The 19,270-nt window shown below is 39.3% G+C and overlaps 1 protein-coding gene across 2 annotated transcripts in view; it reads left to right on the top strand.

Moving 5' to 3' along the window:
• LOC140731268 (nucleus accumbens-associated protein 2-like) overlaps positions 1 to 9,497 on the top strand; it is a 73,365-nt gene extending 63,868 nt beyond the window's left edge. For both annotated transcript variants that reach the window (XM_073052851.1, XM_073052852.1), the window contains 3 exons: positions 861 to 966; positions 1,077 to 1,174; positions 2,464 to 9,497. In XM_073052851.1, the coding sequence (XP_072908952.1) occupies positions 861 to 966; positions 1,077 to 1,174; positions 2,464 to 2,957 (698 nt within the window). In that variant the 3' untranslated portion in view covers positions 2,958 to 9,497. The remainder of the gene's footprint in view (positions 1 to 860; positions 967 to 1,076; positions 1,175 to 2,463) is intronic.
• The last annotated feature ends 9,773 nt before the right edge of the window (positions 9,498 to 19,270 follow it).

The raw sequence follows: 19,270 nt of genomic DNA, 5'->3' as shown, positions 1-19,270 counted from the left end.
ATGAGTATAGTTATCCTCTTTTGTTCAAGAGCCTGATGGTTGAGGGGTAGTAATTGTTCTTGAACCTGGTGGTGAGAGTCCTGAGGCATCTATACCTTCTACCTGATGGCAGCAGCAATAAAAGAGCATGGCCTGGGTGGTGAAGATCTTTGATGCAAGCTGCTTTTCATGTAGATGTGCATAATGGTTTGGAGGGCTTTTGAATTATATAATTAGTTATATAATTATAATGATGCAAGTTTAGATAGTAATAAGGGGCACTTGCTGTTGATTTTAAATCAGCGATGAAACATTGTTAGTGACCGTATTTCATAGATTACAGGTGAGCGGCCCTCAGTAATCACTGGATGCAGGATGTTGATTTGGATGTTTGTGGTATTCATGAGGCACTCCCAACTCCTGCGCCCTTGACTCCTATGTAGCTAACTTTACCTGAGGCAAGTGATGATGATGGGTATTGGGTAACCTTTTCATTATCTATTTTGAGGCTTGACCTCATAGTACAGATTCTGAAGGGGATTAAATTCAGGTTGGATGAGGGTGGAGCGTATTCTGCCTTATTACTTTGGGAATACCACTCCTAGCTCTCATTATCCCAGTTATCATTTTTCAAGGGAATTGTATGGTTTGTCGTCTGACTGTGTACAATTTAGAGGTGCCTAGATGAGTTTTCTTGTTTTTTTTTAAAGAAAAAGAGAAATTTTAGTTCATTTGAGGTAATTAGTTCTCCTATAGAATACCATGAAACATCCTGATAATCTTTCATTTCAGTAGAACATTATCTGTGTCAGTTGTTTCTGGAACAATTGAACCACAAGTAAAGTGGATTACAGTGATTTAATGCATTTTTCCTTTGGCAGGTTCTGGAGTTTATATCACCCGAGGTCAACTGATGAACTGTCACCTGTGTGCTGGGGTCAAACACAAGGTTCTCCTCCGCCGCCTACTTGCTTCATTCTTTGATCGGTGAGTAACAGATTCCTGACCATGCCATCTGGTTTAACCTTTCCATGTTTGCTTAGCCAGTACACTTTGGGTCTTCTAAAGATAATGAGTTGGTTTTCATTATTTTGCAGCAACACTTTGGCAAATAGCTGTGGCACTGGAATTCGCTCCTCCACTAGTGACCCCAGTAGAAAACCTTTGGATAGCAGGGTCTTGAATGCAGTAAAGTGTAAGTTCCAATCAATATTTTATTATTAAAATGAAATTAATATTCTTAAAAATGAAGGCAGAAAATGTACTCAAAGCTGTAGAGCTGTAGTATAATTTACATAATATATTTACATTTTTAATATATATTTACATTAATATTGACTTAAAGAACTAGAATTAGATATTATTCTTTTGTTGTAGATGCTTCAATTTCCCCGCCCAATGTTCTTTTACTACTACTTTTAAGGTCTGTAGGTTTGACTACAGTAACACGAGGACTCCCATGTCTCTTTGCACCTCTGATTTCTAAATTTTCTCTGCATTTTAAAAAATAGTCTTCACCTTTATTCCTGCCATCAAAGTGTGTGACAATATACTCCTACACTGTATTCTTTGCTAATTCTCCCAGTTTGACAAAGTTCTCTGCAGACTCACTGCTTCCTCAACACTACATCCACAAGCTGTCACAAAGCTATCGATTCCACCATCCAGGTCATTAACATGTGAAAAGTGGTAGCCCCAATGTCAACCCCAGAACACCAGCAGTCAACCAGAAAAGGCCCCCTTTATTCCTACTCTGTCTTTTGCCAGTCAGTCAATCTTCTATCTATGCTAATACCATTCCTGCGAAACCATGATCTCCTATCTATTTTAGTAGCGTCATGTGTAGCAGCCTTGTCAAAAGCCTTCTGAAAATCCAAGTAAACCACATCCACTGACTCCTTTGTTTACCCTGCCTGTTATTTTCTCAAATAGTTCAAACAGATTTGTCAGGCAAGACCTTCCCTTAAGGAAATGATATAACTTCAGCCTATTTTATCATGTGCGTCCACCTACCCCAAAACTTCATCCTTAATAATAGACTTTAAAATCTTACCAACCACTGAAGTCTGGCTAACCAGCTTACAGTTCTTGTATTTCGCCTTCCTTAAAGAGTGGATACTTTTCTATCTATGGAATGCCTGTCTAATGATACTATTAAGTTTGTGGATAAGATGCCGTGTAATGAACTGAGTAAACGTGATTTTTATGTACTAGAAAGCCATCTTTTGACTCGGAGCCCATTAGCAAGTATTAAGGAGTTTCCTACATGTTATAGTATGGGTTCGGAGTTTGCAAACAAATGAGTACTGCATTTAAAACAATTTTTATTTTTCTAGTGTTAAATTGCTTCCTTAATCATATTTTAAAAATCCTGCAAGTTTAGGTATTTTGTATTAAACTAAACTGCTGATTCTCTGCAGACAGAGTGTTTTTAGTGGACAATATTTTACGTTTTTATTCACTATTCCTTTACTGTTTTAACAGTATATTGTCAGAATTTTGCTCCCAATTTCAAAGAAAGCGAGATGAATGTGATTGCTGCCGATATGTGCACTAATGCTCGAAGAGTTCGTAAGCGCTGGTTGCCTAAGATTAAATCAATGCTGCCTGATGGGATGGAAGTGTACCGCACTGTTATTGGAGATGCTGGTGGTGGAGACAGCTTGGACCCGGAGCTGTATGGAACTGGACTGGCGTTTGAGCAAAGTAGTCAAGCTGAAAAACGTAGTGATCCTGGGACTGTACTCAGTGAAAGAACAAACCCTGTAAGCATAGATGTGGAGTCCCCCAGTTCGAACCAGTCCTGTGAACAGACTGAAGTGGCGGAGTCAGTAATAAGAGAAGCCAATGGCACTAATAATTTGGCCTCTGACACACCCAACACAGGTTCCACTTTTGATCAAGATGAAGCTTCTTCCAATAATAGATCTGAAACGGCAATGCGAAAACTGGATGGAGCATACGCTGGGACCGTGTGAATGTTTTCACTGTCAAAAGAAAGCGCATCATGTTAATTGAAATGGCTTGCATGCATACTAACCCTCTCAACATTTGGCAGTGTTATTAAGCCACTGACCTGTACCTGTTGCCTGAAGACATGACTTTTACCTTACCTGTATACAAGTTGCCATGAAGGAATGAAGACACCTTTTTAACAGTGAAATGGATGTTTCTAATTCAACTCATCGGGGTGACACAAGTATGTAATCTCTCCCCACTGAAGACCATAATTATGGAGCAGCAGGGTGATTTGAAAATTACCCTTATTGCTGATATATATATATCTGATCCTGATTGTTTTAGCACTGTTAGTCCATTAACAAACTCTTACATGGAACTGACCTCCTAAAAACACACTAACTGTGATGGGATTGAAAAGTAGAATTTGAAAGAAAGTAATGTTGTCATCCATGTGTCAATATCTGCTCTTTCAAAAATGATGGCAGCCAAGGTTACTACCACAGTGTGCACTAGCTTAGCTAGCTGGAGTTCAAATATTTAGTATAATCTGACTGATTATATTTTTTTCAGACACTTATATATAAATATATATATATATAGCTATAAGTGATGCTGTAAGAAGAATGACTGAATGACATTTGGCTCTGAATGAATCTTGAAGATTCCACTGATTGCTGGTAACGTTATGGTCATTTTTACTCTCTCGGAGGGCAGCTGTTTCAGGAACACGGGTTGGGCTTTAATCCTTCACTCATTCCTTGAAGTCAGGAGGTACTTGCTTTTTGGGGTTGATTGGGGGAGATGGGGAAGAAGGCCAAACAGAACCTTAAAAAGAGCATACGAATCAGTTGTGTAGGGTGTTTGCATGATGTGATAAGACTGAACATTGATCATGCTTAAGACATAGATTGTCATAAAATGTTACTTAGATTGTAAACATGTGGAACCATGTGCCTTAGACATTTGATTTACTTTTCCTCCCAAGAAAGAATGATCTCATCATATTTTGCTGATTGTTTTGTTAATTGTAAAAGAGCACCCATAGTATTTAAGTGACTTAACAGTATTTATGTATAAATACAGATTTGTTCACCAATGTGTGAATTTTCCAAATAGCTCCTCACTTTAAGTAGCACTGGCACGAACAATGCTGTTAATATGACTGTTGGCTAAATGCACTTAGTGGAAAATAATTTTGTTTTTCTTTTGATGAAACTGATCATTCCCCGAACAAAAGATTGCAGAAGTGCCATTTGAAAGTTTGGCTACATAACCCTTACAGCTTGAATACTGTATGTTGGGTTACACTGTTTTAATGCACTTTATTGTACATGGTAAATTATCAAAAGTTCTCATCAATCCAATATCTTCTTAAAATAGTGATATTTCATAGCCTTTCTGCTTTTATTTCTGAAAAGCAAGTTGATTAATTCATAGTTTTTGTTTGCATTACTGAAACAAGATTTTGTCATTTCTCCATAAGGGGATAGCAATGATATCACTGCTTGAAGTGTCTTCAGAACACAGGTTTTCTTGCTTGTGGTTCATTGACATAATAAGATCCTCCTCCCTCCAGGTTCATGTTGTTAGATCACTCAAAGTCATGGGGCAGGCCAGTATATTTTCTTCGCTTCTCTGTTCCTTTCCTGTAAAATACTTAAAATCACTGCATGTGATCATTTGTTACTTTAAAAGCTGTTGCTCTTTTCAGTGTTATTCAGCCTATCTTATTGAGCACTTCTGTTCAAAGAAAAAACAATCAGTTGCTGCTACAACACTGCTCCAAAAAATGTTATACTTTTAATGCCACTCTTTTTGAGAGGAAAGACTGAGCTAGTGTTTCATCCTTCCATTTCAAGCTGTCAGAATCTGCCACAGCCTCCAGTTCTTCTCTTACCCTTCTCTTTTGCCCCAACACACCCCTCCCCCACCCTTAGGAGTAGAGATCGAAGAAGGGACGTATATCTTCCTGCTCTGTCACTTCAATTGCCTGGGGTGATTAAGCTATCCAGTCCTCTGTTCTGGTGTTCATCTTTCAAAATGACACTATTTCTACTTGGGATAGCACCGGGTATGCACTGTTGATTCGGTGATTGTGAATGGACAGTAAGTCTGAATTAAATGAGCTGCTGAGAAGCCCTGAAGGTTCCATTTGGAAAGTCTGTGGGTAAACAATTCAACTATACACCCTTCTCCTATTTGCATAGGATGAGCGCACAAGCTTGGAATTGAGAGTTTGTTTCCAGCCAAGTTGAATTTAATAGTCAAGTAGCAAATTGCTTTTGAAATAAACTATTTGCATAATCTCAAAAGAGAGGAACTTGCACTCAACAATGCGGAACTTTTCCTTTGAGCTTGTTGGAATTGTTTGTTATCCATTTCACATCAGCTTCCTGCCATCAATACAGTGGTTTAACAATCACAGTTCCTTTTATAAGATGTTGATAATTCTAAAGCTGATGCAACTCATTTCTTTAAATTCTCCCCTTTCTCCTTGCCAACCTGCAAGCATCACCACAATCCCAGCATGAAAAATACATGTTTCAGACTAAATTGCTGGCCTTGACCTTGAGCTGAATTGCCCAGCACAATAACAAAATCTTAATCTCTGGAGATAAAATTTGTGGAACTTGCCATTAAAAAAAATGGGTAAATGATTTGTCAGAAATATCACTTTGTCTGAAATTTTGTCAGAAACATCAAGTATAGACACTGAAAATTTCAAAGTAAATGTTATGCCTTAATCCTTAGTGCTTGCATTCAGTTCAATGGAAAAGGAAGAGCTGTTTCATCTGGAGGAACAAATTCTCTCCAAACTACAAAGTGTGTGCTTTCCAATTTCAGATTTGCACAGTGCCTGTGCAACCATTAGGATCAACAAGGCACCTTCACATTTCCAAAGGATAATTTGTTGGAATTGTTATTGCTTTGACTTTTGTTTTGACAATCTTGAAGTTTTCTGTAATACTGAATAGCAATGAGATAATAGAAATCAACTCATAAAAGATGTATTTCTGAAAAATGCATGAACTGCTGAAGACAGTTACGTTTGTCATTTCTGGCTACACTGTTCAGGAAGGTGATTTGGCCCCATACTTTATCCTTCTGGGCTTAATAATCACATATTCACTGGGGAAATTTTCAGAGAAGTGCTTTTTTCAAAGAAATTATTTTGTTATAAACGTGCCTCCTTTTACTGGCCTGAGGCAAGCAGTCTTGTATTACATTTTGAAAAAGGAAAGTGTCCTGGTTTGGATGGAGCTTTTATGTAACTCAATAGTTTACAAGCACTTTGTCTCCAAGAAATTCCCGTTGTCAAAAGCTTTGAATTTAAATGGTGCCTCACTATGTTGGGACTGAATGGATATGATAATTTGATCCATAAACAGCAAGTAATTTGAAATATTAATTTAAAATGTCAAAACAAGTACCACTTAGTAAGCATGAATTGTGGTGTAGGTGGTTTGAAAATGTATTAGTATCACAATACATTTGATAGCACTGAAGTATTTTGGTGGTTATACTGAAATGTTTTGGAAAGATGTTAACCTACAGTCATTTTAGCCTGATGATGAAAAGCAACAATTGAAGTGGAATTAATGCAGCTCTAAATTTAGTGACTTGAGTTTTGACATGAAGGTTTTTGTATCCTTGAATCCCAAGTGTAAGAAAACTGATTTTTAACAAGAATTCTTCAGTTAACTGCAGAGAATCAGTGAAATTACACTAATTAAACTACAGTAATCATGGATGAAAATTAAATCTGAACAGTTTCAAATTTCTGGCATAAAATACTAAGGATAAAATTTTGGAAGGAATGGAGGCAGGAGTGACGTGGCAGATGAAGAATGAAGAAGCAAAGAGCATTCTGTGGACTTCAAAAGATAACAAAAATTAGGAGAAAGTTTATTGTGAATCACCTGAACTAGCATTTTCTAACTGTCCTACCAATAGACTAATGCTGCTGTCAGTATTCTATTGAAAGACTTCTTTGATTCTGACATTTACAGGATCTAAAACTTGTCCCTCTTAGTTTTCTGAATTCGCCATTCAAATTTCACAAGTCTGATTCAGAAGAGAAGTATTTTCACATGCTGTGAAAAAGGGTGCTTTTTCTGCATGCACTTGTGAAGCATGTGAACCAACTAATATCTTTAATCTAAAGTTTATCATATTTCACATGCTGGTTTGTCAGGAAGGTGCAATGTTGTGCACAGTTTTAGGCTTCTCTTTTTGCTCTACAATTTTTTTAAAAAAGTAAAAATCGTAGGTGACATTTATGAAATTATTAAATGCATGTTTTAGATGATAACCCACATATATACTGTATCTAAGGACTTTGTCTTCCAGGAATCTTTAACTTTAGTAGGATAGCAATTTTGCCTATATCAATTATCAAGCCTAGGTCTGTTTCCATCATTTGTCAGTAATTTCCATTAGGGAACCATTATATTCCTACAAGCAGTTGGGAACTTCTAGCCTTTTGAGAATATGTATGCATGATAGCATTTCATTCGGCATCAAGAAACAGTACTCACAAAGATTTTTTAAATATTTTGAAATTACCTTTCATATTTTTGACTGCTCTAATTGGACCTTAAACTGGTCCAATTCCTTAACTGCTGGAATTCTGTACTGGATGTTAGCAGGCATCAGACTGCAGTTAGCTTTCATTCACATCACTAATGTGTGAAACACAAACTTTTTAGTGATTCTTCTATTTTACTATTTCAAAGGTACAAGGTACAGATGCTTTAGTCTTTGAAACTCTCAAATATTACTGATTTGAAAGTTTCAAATGCACTATAGATTTAAAGAAATAATTGGTGTCCCAAGGATTTTGTCAGAATTGTTAATTGAATGGTCAGGATGTGAAAGCTTGAAATTGTGACCATAAATCTGTTCAATGTGGCTTTCAAATGCATTGGAGCAGGGAAACTTCTAAGATGACAAACATAAGAAATCTCCAGATCTGCTGAATAAGAAGGACTTAGAATGGTTAGGAGAAGATGTGCTGTGAAATCTAATCACTTAGATTAGTTTGCTGTTGAATTATTTGACAGTTTTTTTTTCTCCCTTTTGACCCTCTCTGGGCAGCTAGCCTCTTCTCACTTGGCAAAATCCATGTGCGGAGCTGAATATCGAAAGCTCCAGGTGCATCCTTGTTACTACCTGGTATCAATTCTCTGCTGAAGTGAGTTCAGCAGGAATCCTCACTCATCATTAACCTAGTTGTTCCTCCCTGTCATGTGGATACAAGGCAAGCCTACTGTCATGGCTGAGTGAGTAATTGAATGCAGTCCATTAGCAAACATGCATCTTATTCCATGTTCCGCAAAGAATAGTTGGAAAAACTGCCATATCATTAATATGAACAATTTTAAGGAACAATTCAGGAAAGTAATAATTTCCAAAATCTTTAAGGTGCATGGGGTAGAGAAGTAGCCTGCGAGCTGTTTTTATTTAATACTAAGCTGGTGTTTATACTCGGGCGCCTGTCACCACACCTCCAACCAAACCAGTTCATTTATTTAATAACTGCCTCTTGTGAACTGAGTAATACTTTGTCTTTATGCTGCAGTCAGTCCCTCTAATCAAAGTAAGTTTGATTTGAAAACTTGCCTTTTTCTTTTATTTAAATGACCGTAATAATACACCTGTATAAAAATGTGTTGGTATGAAAATGTTCATCATATTGGCAAAAATATGAGTAACTTTTCTATTTGGGAATCAATCATAACTCCTCATGGTCTCAGAACATGTCTTCTATAGGTATGTTTCAACAGACTGGTCCAAAACCTCTTCGCTGCCCATAGTGCAATATCTGACTGAGCAATGCCACAAGAGAGCAGTCAAACAAAATACTTAAGAGACTGAGTGGCAACAAGACTATAGTCTGTTGTAACATTTTGACACTCCAGTGCAATACTAAAGGACTATGAAAAGTACTGTTTTGCAGAAAAGGCTTTAAAACAAACCATTGTTTAATATTCTGAAATTTTATTTCTATTTTGTGCTACTGTTTGGAAGAGGGTTCAATTTTTATGGAACATTTCCCATGTCCTGAAAAACTTCCAAAAGCATTTGTGCAAATCTATTTTCATTTTGCTGACCCTGCCTCGAAGTTGTGAAGCAGATCTATCCAAATACAAAATGCAGCTTTAATAGCAAGATAATTAGAGAAACCCCTTTGCACCAAAGCAAACAATAAAAGCTTCAAGCTTGTTTTAACAAGCTTATCACAAAGGAAGAAATGTTCTGTTTCTGTACACTTCTCTGGGTTAAAGATGGGAAAGGTATTCATTGTGCACAAATGCAATTTGCCTGACCTGCGGGTTTGTGAAAAATAGTTATTTTTAAATTACACTGTAAAATGTCTGAGCCATTTCAACACATTTGCACCTTTGAGTTCTAGGAAAGATTGTCTAGGTAGAGCTGCCTTACTGAAAATGGCACTGTTGCGACTGTTACTCCAGCAAGATGACTGTTAAATTCTGGGACTGTTTCTAGATTTGGCCAAGATTTAACGTGTTCAATAAAAGTAACACACTTGAAAACTGTTTTTGTCACTGTCATACTGTTGGGCTGTTTGTTTTTATCTAATCTTTACAGATTCAGCATGAGATTATTATAAATTGGTGCATGGATTTCAAAGGGGAAGAAGTCTTATCTTTGCAGTTTCATTGTGTTTTTGCAAATCTTTTTAGAATTGGAGGTGCTTTATTTCCTTCCACAAAGTGCCTACAATTTTAGAACAGACTAAGTGTTGACCTTGGATCAGCGGTAACACCATCTCTGAATCAATAAGTGCATGCCAAAGACATGGGTAGAATTCAGAATAATGTTCCACTGCAATATTAAGTACTGAACTGTTGGAAATAGAAAAAGACTTCAAGCTAAATCCCTACTTCCACTCAAGTAGATCCAGGGAAGTTGAAGAAGAAAACACTACTAAATCTTTGAACATATTTATTCTGTGATTTATTTGTGTTTATGCATATTGGCCACAACGTTTTTCTACAATTCTTCACACAGCAACTTGTTATAATTTTGATTTTGGTGTGGTAAAGTATCCCAAAATGTATCATTGCAATATAACCAGAGGAAAATTAACCCCCAAGCCACATTTAGATATTCAAACAGATAACATTGCAGGGACACAGATTATGAAAGAAAATACTCTGCTTAAGTTCCTCTTCTGTTTCTGATAAAGTGTCAAGAGCTTATCATTTTTAGAACTTCTATTTATGACTTATGATTTGTAGTCTCTACATTTAGAGTACTTTTTAAACTTCAACTTTATGAATAGTATGCTGACTAGTCTGTTGAACACCCAATCTATAGACCACACCATGATCAAGATATGAACTGTTTCTCTCAATAGGTGTGGCACCTTCCCAGCATTTCATTCTCGATTGCCAGAATCCACCACTTTTTTTAAAATGAAAAGCTGTATTTGGTCAGTAGATGAGTGGGCATACCTGTCAATCAGACTTAATTATACTGTTCAGTGACTGCTCTTTAAATGGACTGCTATTAAAATAAATTTACTACTTGCTGCATGTTACACACCATGCCCCATCTCCAGTGTATGGCCGAGCACATGGAAAGAGGTACTCTCACATATTGGTTAAATGGAACTCGAAAGTGGCAACTCAGTAAGATGTGAAAGTGCCAGATTATATTTACAAAGATTAAAGGTTTAAAAAAAATACAAACAGTTCTTAAGGGACACTGAGATTAGTACATGTTTTTGTATGTAATTACAGGAGTTATTGTGAATCAGGAGGCACCAAACAAGTTCAGAGCCAAGCCTGAACAAAAAATGCACATAACTGAAGAGCAATTGGGAGTGAGAGCTGTAATTGATCTTCAAACGCTGAAAACAGTCTCATTATGATTCTGCTGTTCTTTTAACAGACCTTAAAGTTAGAGTTATATTGCATGGACACCTCCTTCAGCTCAATTCATCCATGCCAGGTTACTGGGCTACTCCTGTTCACCAGTGATAGGCCAATATCCCTCTGAGCATTTTCCATCCACGTACCTGTCTAAATGTCTCAAACATTGTAATTGTACCCATCTCATATACCCACTACACAGACCCCTTATAAATCTTTCCCCAGCCTTAAATCTGTCCCCTCTTTAGTCTCTCCTATCCTTGGGAGAAGAATGATTATCCACCTTAGCTATGCTCCTCATGATTTTGTGTACTTCTGGTTCTTTACCTGTTATCATTGCCTTTCACGTTGCACTACCATCCTGATCGGCATCAGTCTCCTTCATCTTTTGTCTCATTGCAGGTGTTTCTGTTTATTCTTTCCTCAGCCCCTTCCTCGTCTAAAATGTGTCTTGTGTAATTTATATTTCTGCTGAAAGGTTATTGACCTATAAAATTCATTAGTTTCTTTCTTCGCTGATGCTGCCTGACTTGCTGGATATTTTCACCATCTGCTTTTATCAGATGTCTGTCACCTGCAGCATGTTGCTATTATGTGGTTTATAAATATCTCTGCACCTGATAGCTATGCAAATGTCGTGTATAATGCAAATCAAGTGAGAGCTGTATGTGATGGGTTGTTTCAGTGATACAGACTGGCAAGTGTCCAGGTCACAGCACGAAGGAACAACGGTATGGCAGATTTAACATTAAAATTAGTTGAGTTCCAAGCCTACTTTTACATTCAGTATCACCTTTCATGGTAGTTTAATCTCCTTTTCAATTGCTTTAAGATTAAAGATTGTATATCAGATGGTTGGATTTGATCAGAGCAAGATCGTTATTTAAATAAAGCCCCAAAATTATAACTTCACTAAGTCAGTCTGCCAGGTCTGTACTTATGGCACATTTGAGGGATATCTATTTGGATCTTCCCCTCTGCTTTGAAGTTAAAAGTGCTTTATCAGCCATGTGAAACCGCACTGCAGTGTTCGAGATATATGTAATCTGCAAGTAAAATTCCCAGAGTAATAGAACTGAAATGGTGTCAGTGATATTCAGAGAGTAAATCAGACCATAGTTTGGAATGAAGCTATGGAAATGAAGTTCTGCCCATGCTGAATTCTTAACCTGTTAATTAGTTTATATCGTTAATGGAGTAGGAACTGTTAAACCTGCTTTCCAATAGGTGACTGCACTGCGGAGGGCAGGCTTTCAGAATCAGGTTAATTATCACAGATATGTCTTGAAATTCATTGCTTTGTAGCAGCATTGCAATACCTAAAAATACAAGAAATGTAAAAAAGTGTCAAAGGAGAGCAAAATTGTGAGCAACACAATGCTGGAGGAACTGGGGCTAGGCAAAATTCATGTAGAATGTTCAGAAATCTGATGATGGAGGGGTAGAAGCTGTTACTAAAAAGTTGAGTGTGTCAGGCTCCTGTACCACCACCTGAAGAGAACATATCCTAGGGTCCTTAATGATGGATGCTGCCTTTTGAAGATGTCCTGTGGTGGGGAGGTTAGTGCCAATGATGGAGGTGACTAAGTAAACGACCCTCTGTTTTACATGTTCCTGTGCATTGGAGCCTCTGTACCATGTTGCAATGCAACCAATTTAAAATGCTCTCCACAGTACATCAGCAGAAATTTGATAATGTATCAAATCTCCTCAAACTCCTAATGAGTATAGCAGCTTTATCCCTTATTTTTAAAAAAAAAATGTGTACAGGATCTCCCAATTGTTGCATGGGTTTAAGAAATATTGGTCAGGATTTCATCATCTGAATACACAATGTCCTTGAATGGAAAATTAACGTGTCAATGTGGAGAGGTAGGGGTGAGGGCAAAATATCATTCCCCCGCAATATTACCATCTCTTGTTATGTACTCTTGCTGACGTCAATTGTCCATGTTCCAAAGAATTCAGAGATAATAAATGCTGTTAGTGTAACTCAACACCTTAAATATGGTAAAACAAACTTTTTAAAGTGATGAAAGATGTGATACATTATTTAATTTTATAAGGGAAATAAATTATAGTCAAACACTTCAAAGCCACGCAGCAATGCATTTCTAAAATATGATTTTTATTAAAAGATGTGTTTTAACTGTTTGTTTCAGGAGTGCTTTAGCTCACAGCATAGATCGGTTCTTTCTACACACAGTGGCCACTTTAGTAGATATCTCCTGTACCGAATTAAGTGGCCACTGAGTGTTTGTTCATGGTCTTCTGCAGCTGTAACCCATCCACTTCAAAGTTCAATGTGTTGTGCATTCAAAAATGCTCTTCTGCACACCATAAAACTGTAAGACCTGGGAGCAGAATAAGACCACTTGGCCCATCAAGTTGCTCCACCATTCGATCACGGCTGATGTATTATCCCTCTCAATCTCATTCTCCTGCCTTTTCCCTGTAACCTTTGACACCCTGGCTAAGCAAGAACCTATCAATCTCTGCTTTAAATATACTCAACATCCCCATACTCTGAGGCTGTACCCTCTAGTCCTAGGCTTACCAACTATAGGAAACATCCTCTCCACGGCCACTCCATCGAGGCCTTTCAGTATTTGTCAATGAGCTCCCCTCTCATTCTTCTAAACTCCAATCAGTACAGGCCCAGGGGCATCATACACTCCTCACCCTTTTGATCCTGGAATCGTTCAAATGAACTTCTGGGCCCTCTCTAATGCCAGCGCATCTCTTCTTAGATAAGGGGCCCAAAGCTGCTCACAATACTCCGAGAGGTCTGACCCAGGCTTTATAATGCTTTGGCATCACATTCTTGCTCTTACATTGTAGTCCTCTGGAAATTAATGCTAATATTGCATTTGCCTCAACTTGCAAGTTAACCTTCAGGGAAGTCTGCACAAAGACTCGAGCACCAGAGGGAGATGGAAAACAGGCAGAGTGATGGGCAGATGTCCTGTGACAGGAGGGCAAGATCCTACAAAGGCAAGTGTTGGACCTGGTTAATGAAGGCGTGGGCCAGATCAAAGTGGCAGGGTTGCGTGAAACTGAATCTCAAGTGACGAAATCAAAAAGCACAAGAGGGCTGATTCGCCCACTGCCCACATACTCTCAACCTAACCTTACAGTGACATGCTCTTCTTTCTCCCAGTTCATGAAATGCCAATAAGAAAGACCAGATAGATACCCACAAGGCGAGAGAGAATCAGTAAGTTCAACCCAAGATGGAGGCTACCCAGCTGGTATATAAGGTGTTGTTCCTCCAACCTGATGGCATGATCATTGACTTCTCTAACTTCCGTTAATGCCCCTCCTTCCCTTCTTACCCCATCCCTGATATATTTAATTTCCCCCCCCCCCTTTTTTTCTCTCTTTCTGCCCAACACTCTGCCTGTTCTCCATCTCCCTCTTTCTTTCTCCTTAGGCCTCCCGTCCCATGATCCTTTCCCTTCTCCAGCTCTGTATCCCTTTTGCCAATCACTTTTCCGGCTCTCAGCTTCACCCCACCCCCTCCGGTCTTCTCCTATTATTTTGCATTTTCCCCTCCCCCTCCTACTTTCAAATTTCTTACTATCTTTCCTTTCAGTTAGTCCTGACGAAGGATCTCGGCCTGAAACGTCGACAGTGCTTCTCCTTATAGATGCTGCCTGGCCTGCTGTATTCCACCAGCATTTTGTGTGTGTTGCTTGAATTTCCAGCATCTGCAGATTTCCTCGTGTTTGCATAACACCTTCAATCCTGCTTTCATCACACTTTTTTGATTTTGTCCCCATGTTATACTTAAACTCTTCCTACTGACAGCAATTTTGCCCTATCATCTGCCTATCTTTCTTCACAGTCTAACTAGACTCTGCACCTAATTACACCCACTGCCCGCTCCTCAGCCGTATCAGCCTGTAACCACCATTGGTGTAACGTGCTGTTATGAGAGTTACTGTCATGTTCCTTTCAGCTTCTCCCCTGACTTTTCTCACTAACAAGGTATTTAGACCACCAAACCACTGCTCATAGGATGTTTTGTTTTGTTTTTCACACCATTCTCTGTAAACTCTGAAACTGTGTGAAAATCCCACATCAACAACATCTGTGATACTCAAACCACCCCATCTGGCACCAATAATCATTCCACTCTGAGGTCACTTGGATCCCATTTCTTCCCCATTCTAAAGTTAGGTCTGAACAACAACTGAACTTCTTGACCATGCCTGCATGCTTTTATGTTGCTGCCATATGATTTGTTGATTAGATGTTTGCATTAATAAGCAGGTCTACATGTATATCTAACAATAGACAATAGACGGTGCGGGAGTAGGCCATTCGGCCCTTATAGCCAGTACCGCCATTCACTGTGATCATGGCTGATCAGACACAATCAGTACCCCGTTCCTGCCCTCTCCCCATATCCCTTGACCCCGCTATCTATAAGTGCTCTATCTAACTCTGTCTTGAATGCATCCAGAGACTTGGCCTCCACTGCCTTCTGGGGCAAAGCATTCCACATATCCACCACTCTCTGGGTGAAAAAGTTTTTCCACATCTCTGTTCTAAATGGCCTACCGCTTATTCTTAAACTGTGGCCTCTAGTTCTGGACTCACCCATCAGCGGGAACATGCTTCCTGCCTCCAGCGTGTCCAATCCCTTAATAATCTTATATGCTTCAATCAGATCCTCTCTCATCCTTCTAAAACAAAGTGGCCATTAGTTGTTGTATCCATCAGCAAGCCAGAGAATGATATTAGTTTGACACCCTGACATGCACCTTTCAATACCATAGATCTCCACTTTCCATCAAGCTCTTTGACTTCATTGCAAAGAGAATTTTGCTCATTTGTAATATAGCCACTTTGCTTCTTGGTCTATGAAAGTTTTCTTTGAACATAGTTTGTAATTTGATCAGAGATTTTGCCCTGAAGCCTGAAGGTATCCGTTCCCAGCTGATCAGGGAACAGGGGGTGGAGGCAGTTTGTAAATTACTGATGCCAGTATTGTCTGTTGGTGCAATCAAGACAGCTTTAGACTCAGTCCAGAGAATGAAGTAAACTGCTCAATAGGTATGACTGGTGGAAAAAGACATTTCCAAAACAAAAGCATTTCTCTTGATCTGCAGATGTCTGTGATTTATATCCATTGTAGTGTTTTAACACTCAAAATGCTGGGGGATCTCGGTGAAGCAACACCAATGGAAGGAAGTTGATATTTCTAGTTGGTTGTCCATTTCATTCCACAGACACTGCCTGGCCTTCTGACTCCTCCAGTAGATAGATAGATAGATACTTTATTCATCCCCATGGGGAAATTCAACTTTTTTCCAATGTCCCATACACTTGTTGTAGCAAAACTAATTACATACAATACTTAACTCAGTAAAAAATATGATATGCATCTAAATCACTATCTCAAAAAGCATTAATAATAGCTTTTAAAAAGTTCTTAAGTCCTGGCGGTTGAATTGTAAAGCCTAATGGCATTGGGGAGTATTGACCTCTTCATCCTGTCTGAGGAGCATTGCATCGATAGTAACCTGTCGCTGAAACTGCTTCTCTGTCTCTGGATGGTGCTATGTAGAGGATGTTCAGAGTTATCCATAATTGACCGTAGCCTACTCAGCGCCCTTCGCTCAGCTACCGATGTTAAACTCTCCAGTACTTTGCCCACGACAGAGCCCGCCTTCCTTACCAGCTTATTAAGACGTGAGGCGTCCCTCTTCTTAATGCTTCCTCCCCAACACGCCACCACAAAGAAGAGGGCGCTCTCCACAACGGACCTATAGAACATCTTCAGCATCTCACTACAGACATTGAATGACGCCAACCTTCTTAGGAAGTACAGTCGACTCTGTGCCTTCCTGCATAAGGCATCTGTGTTGGCAGTCCAGTCTAGCTTCTCGTCTAACTGTACTCCCAGATACTTGTAGGTCTTAACCTGCTCCACACATTCTCCATTAATGATCACTGGCTCCATATGAGGCCTAGATCTCCTAAAGTCCACCACCATCTCCTTGGTCTTGGTGATATTGAGACGCAGGTAGTTTGAGTTGCACCATATCACAAAGTCCTGTATCAGTTTCCTATACTCCTCCTCCTGTCCATTCCTGACACACCCCACTATGGCCGTGTCATCAGCGAACTTCTGCACATGGCAGGACTCCGAGTTATATTGGAAATCTGATGTGTACAGGGTGAACAGGACCGGAGAGAGTACGGTTCCCTGCGGCGCCCCTGTGCCCCAGTACTTTGTGTTGCTTCAGACTCCAGCATCTCCAGTCTCTTGTGTCTCTGTCAGATAATGAGATAATAACAGTTGTACTTTCAGCTAATGGATAAATTTTGGCCAAAACAGGGATTGCTTCCATTTTACTCATAATCCGTGGAGTCGGGATTTTATCTTCATTTGAGAGGAACCAAGACCTTAGTTCAACACCCCACCTAGATGATGGAACTATTGCACTATCATGTCAGCCACAGTGTGAAGTCTGCCTTGAATCCACGACCTACAGACAGGTGAAAATGCTCTCCACAGAGCAATGAGGACAGCAACTATTCAATGCACAGCTAGATCACTTTCTTATCATTGATCTCAATTAAGTGACCAGATGTGTGCTTGGTAAAGGTCTGTGAGAGGGGATGCTTTTCTTTCTCATGCAGTTAATTATCATGTTCCTTTACTGCGGATTTCTCACCAGCTCTGTGTCAACAACAGCTATTTTTATCAATTGTACTTTGCAGAGAAGTGCTGTCTTTTGCTGACAGGATTAGTGTGTGGTGAATGGCATGTTCTGTTTCTGTGAATGCCCTCATTTCAGATCTGCACCTAATATTTTCCTTAGTTGCTTTTTCAAGTCTAGCATTTACTTTTTGGTCTAATAGCTTTGTTTCTTGCTGCTTGTAAAAGTGCCTCTGTTTTTATAGTTCTGCCTGAGATACGTATGGTGTTGTCTTTTTCAATGTTTATGCTGTTACCCTACAGTGAGTGGGACACCTTCACCTATGTCACATGCGAGTCTTCCTTTGACCTCTCAGTGCAGTGTCAATCATGACCATTGGAAACTGAATCGAGATGTTCGCACTCCAACAAAGTGGTTGTGCTGGTCAATAGACTGAGGAGATTAACCTGTTGGCTGACTTCGAAGAAAGACAGACTTACTCTGTGCTTTTACTAGCTTAAGAGCAGAAGTAAAGCTGGAGTGGACCATCTTCCTCTTGTCTCCTCTGCTAATTGATCAGTTTATAGCTCATCTTTTATCTCAGCGTCTTTCATACACTAACTGCTTAGCCATTGATTAACTAAGTCTGTCATTATCTGGAATATATTGAGCTACTGAACCCCTCTCACCATCCTTTTAGGTAGCAAGTTCATTGATCCAAAGTTTCATTGCTTCCTTCTTGGGAATGTCATGTTTTGGAATTGACCCCCTGGTTCTTGGCTGCTCAGCCACGGGAAACCCTTCTACATTTATCCTGTTGAGCCGCTATGATTTTGTACTTTTGAATGAGATCATCTTGAGGATATTTCAAAAAGAAAATCTTTGCAACCTATGAGATATTTGTGATATTTGAGCACACTTGTATGTATGTAGGATGTCGGTAGCTAATTTTCTCACAGCAGCCCTCCATGATGTTATTGACCAGTTAATGCACTTGTTTAGTGATGTAGAAACTGCTTGGATGTTACGTTCAAAACTCTAGATGGAGGTTTGAAACTGCAACTTTCTTATTTATAAAAAAAAAAGTCACAATGCCAACAATTGGCCCGTGTCTGACTGAGCTCCAAAATAAGTAACAAGAACTGTGGGAAAGAAAGTCCTATTTTTCTTTCCTCTGGCATTACTTTTTCATTTTGTTTCCTCATTCGCAACGTAATGCTTCACCCTTATTTTTCCTTGATCTTTTAATCCTTCCCCAAAGATGGGCCCAATGGACACAAGGTCTTCAGCCCACTGTCCATACCAGCCATTATGTATCTACCTGAACTGATCCATTTTTTCCAGCTCTTGGCACTTGGGCTTCCAAGCCAGTGTTTCAGGTCGTGACGGTACCTGCTTCCACAATGCCCCCAGCCAATGCATTCCAACTAGCCTATGTGAAAAACATTCTTCCTCAAATCCACCACCACCACCTCCGTTCTCCTTCCCCTTGCCTTAGAGCTCAGCGCTTCTATTATGGCAGCCATTTTGTACAGCTCCCTCCATAGGATGAATTGCTTAATAAAATCGCACATGCCCAATTGCCCTTATTTGTGTCATCATCAGGTCTTGCCTGCATGTAGATCTCAGTGAGCTGACTGGGTCTAACAAGTGCTGGTGTAAGCTGACCTCTTCAGCAAAATCCCCTACGGTCATGACCGCAGGTAGCAGTGCTATTGTCTTCAGTGTACTTCCTGCACAGAATAATCACTGCCACACACTCATCATCTTTATTTT

Source organism: Hemitrygon akajei, chromosome 7 (genome assembly GCF_048418815.1).
Source record: "Hemitrygon akajei chromosome 7, sHemAka1.3, whole genome shotgun sequence".
Lineage (NCBI taxonomy): Eukaryota > Metazoa > Chordata > Chondrichthyes > Myliobatiformes > Dasyatidae > Hemitrygon > Hemitrygon akajei.
The sequence above is the reverse complement of the archived record's forward strand: the minus strand, read 5'-3'. Positions and strand labels throughout refer to the sequence as shown.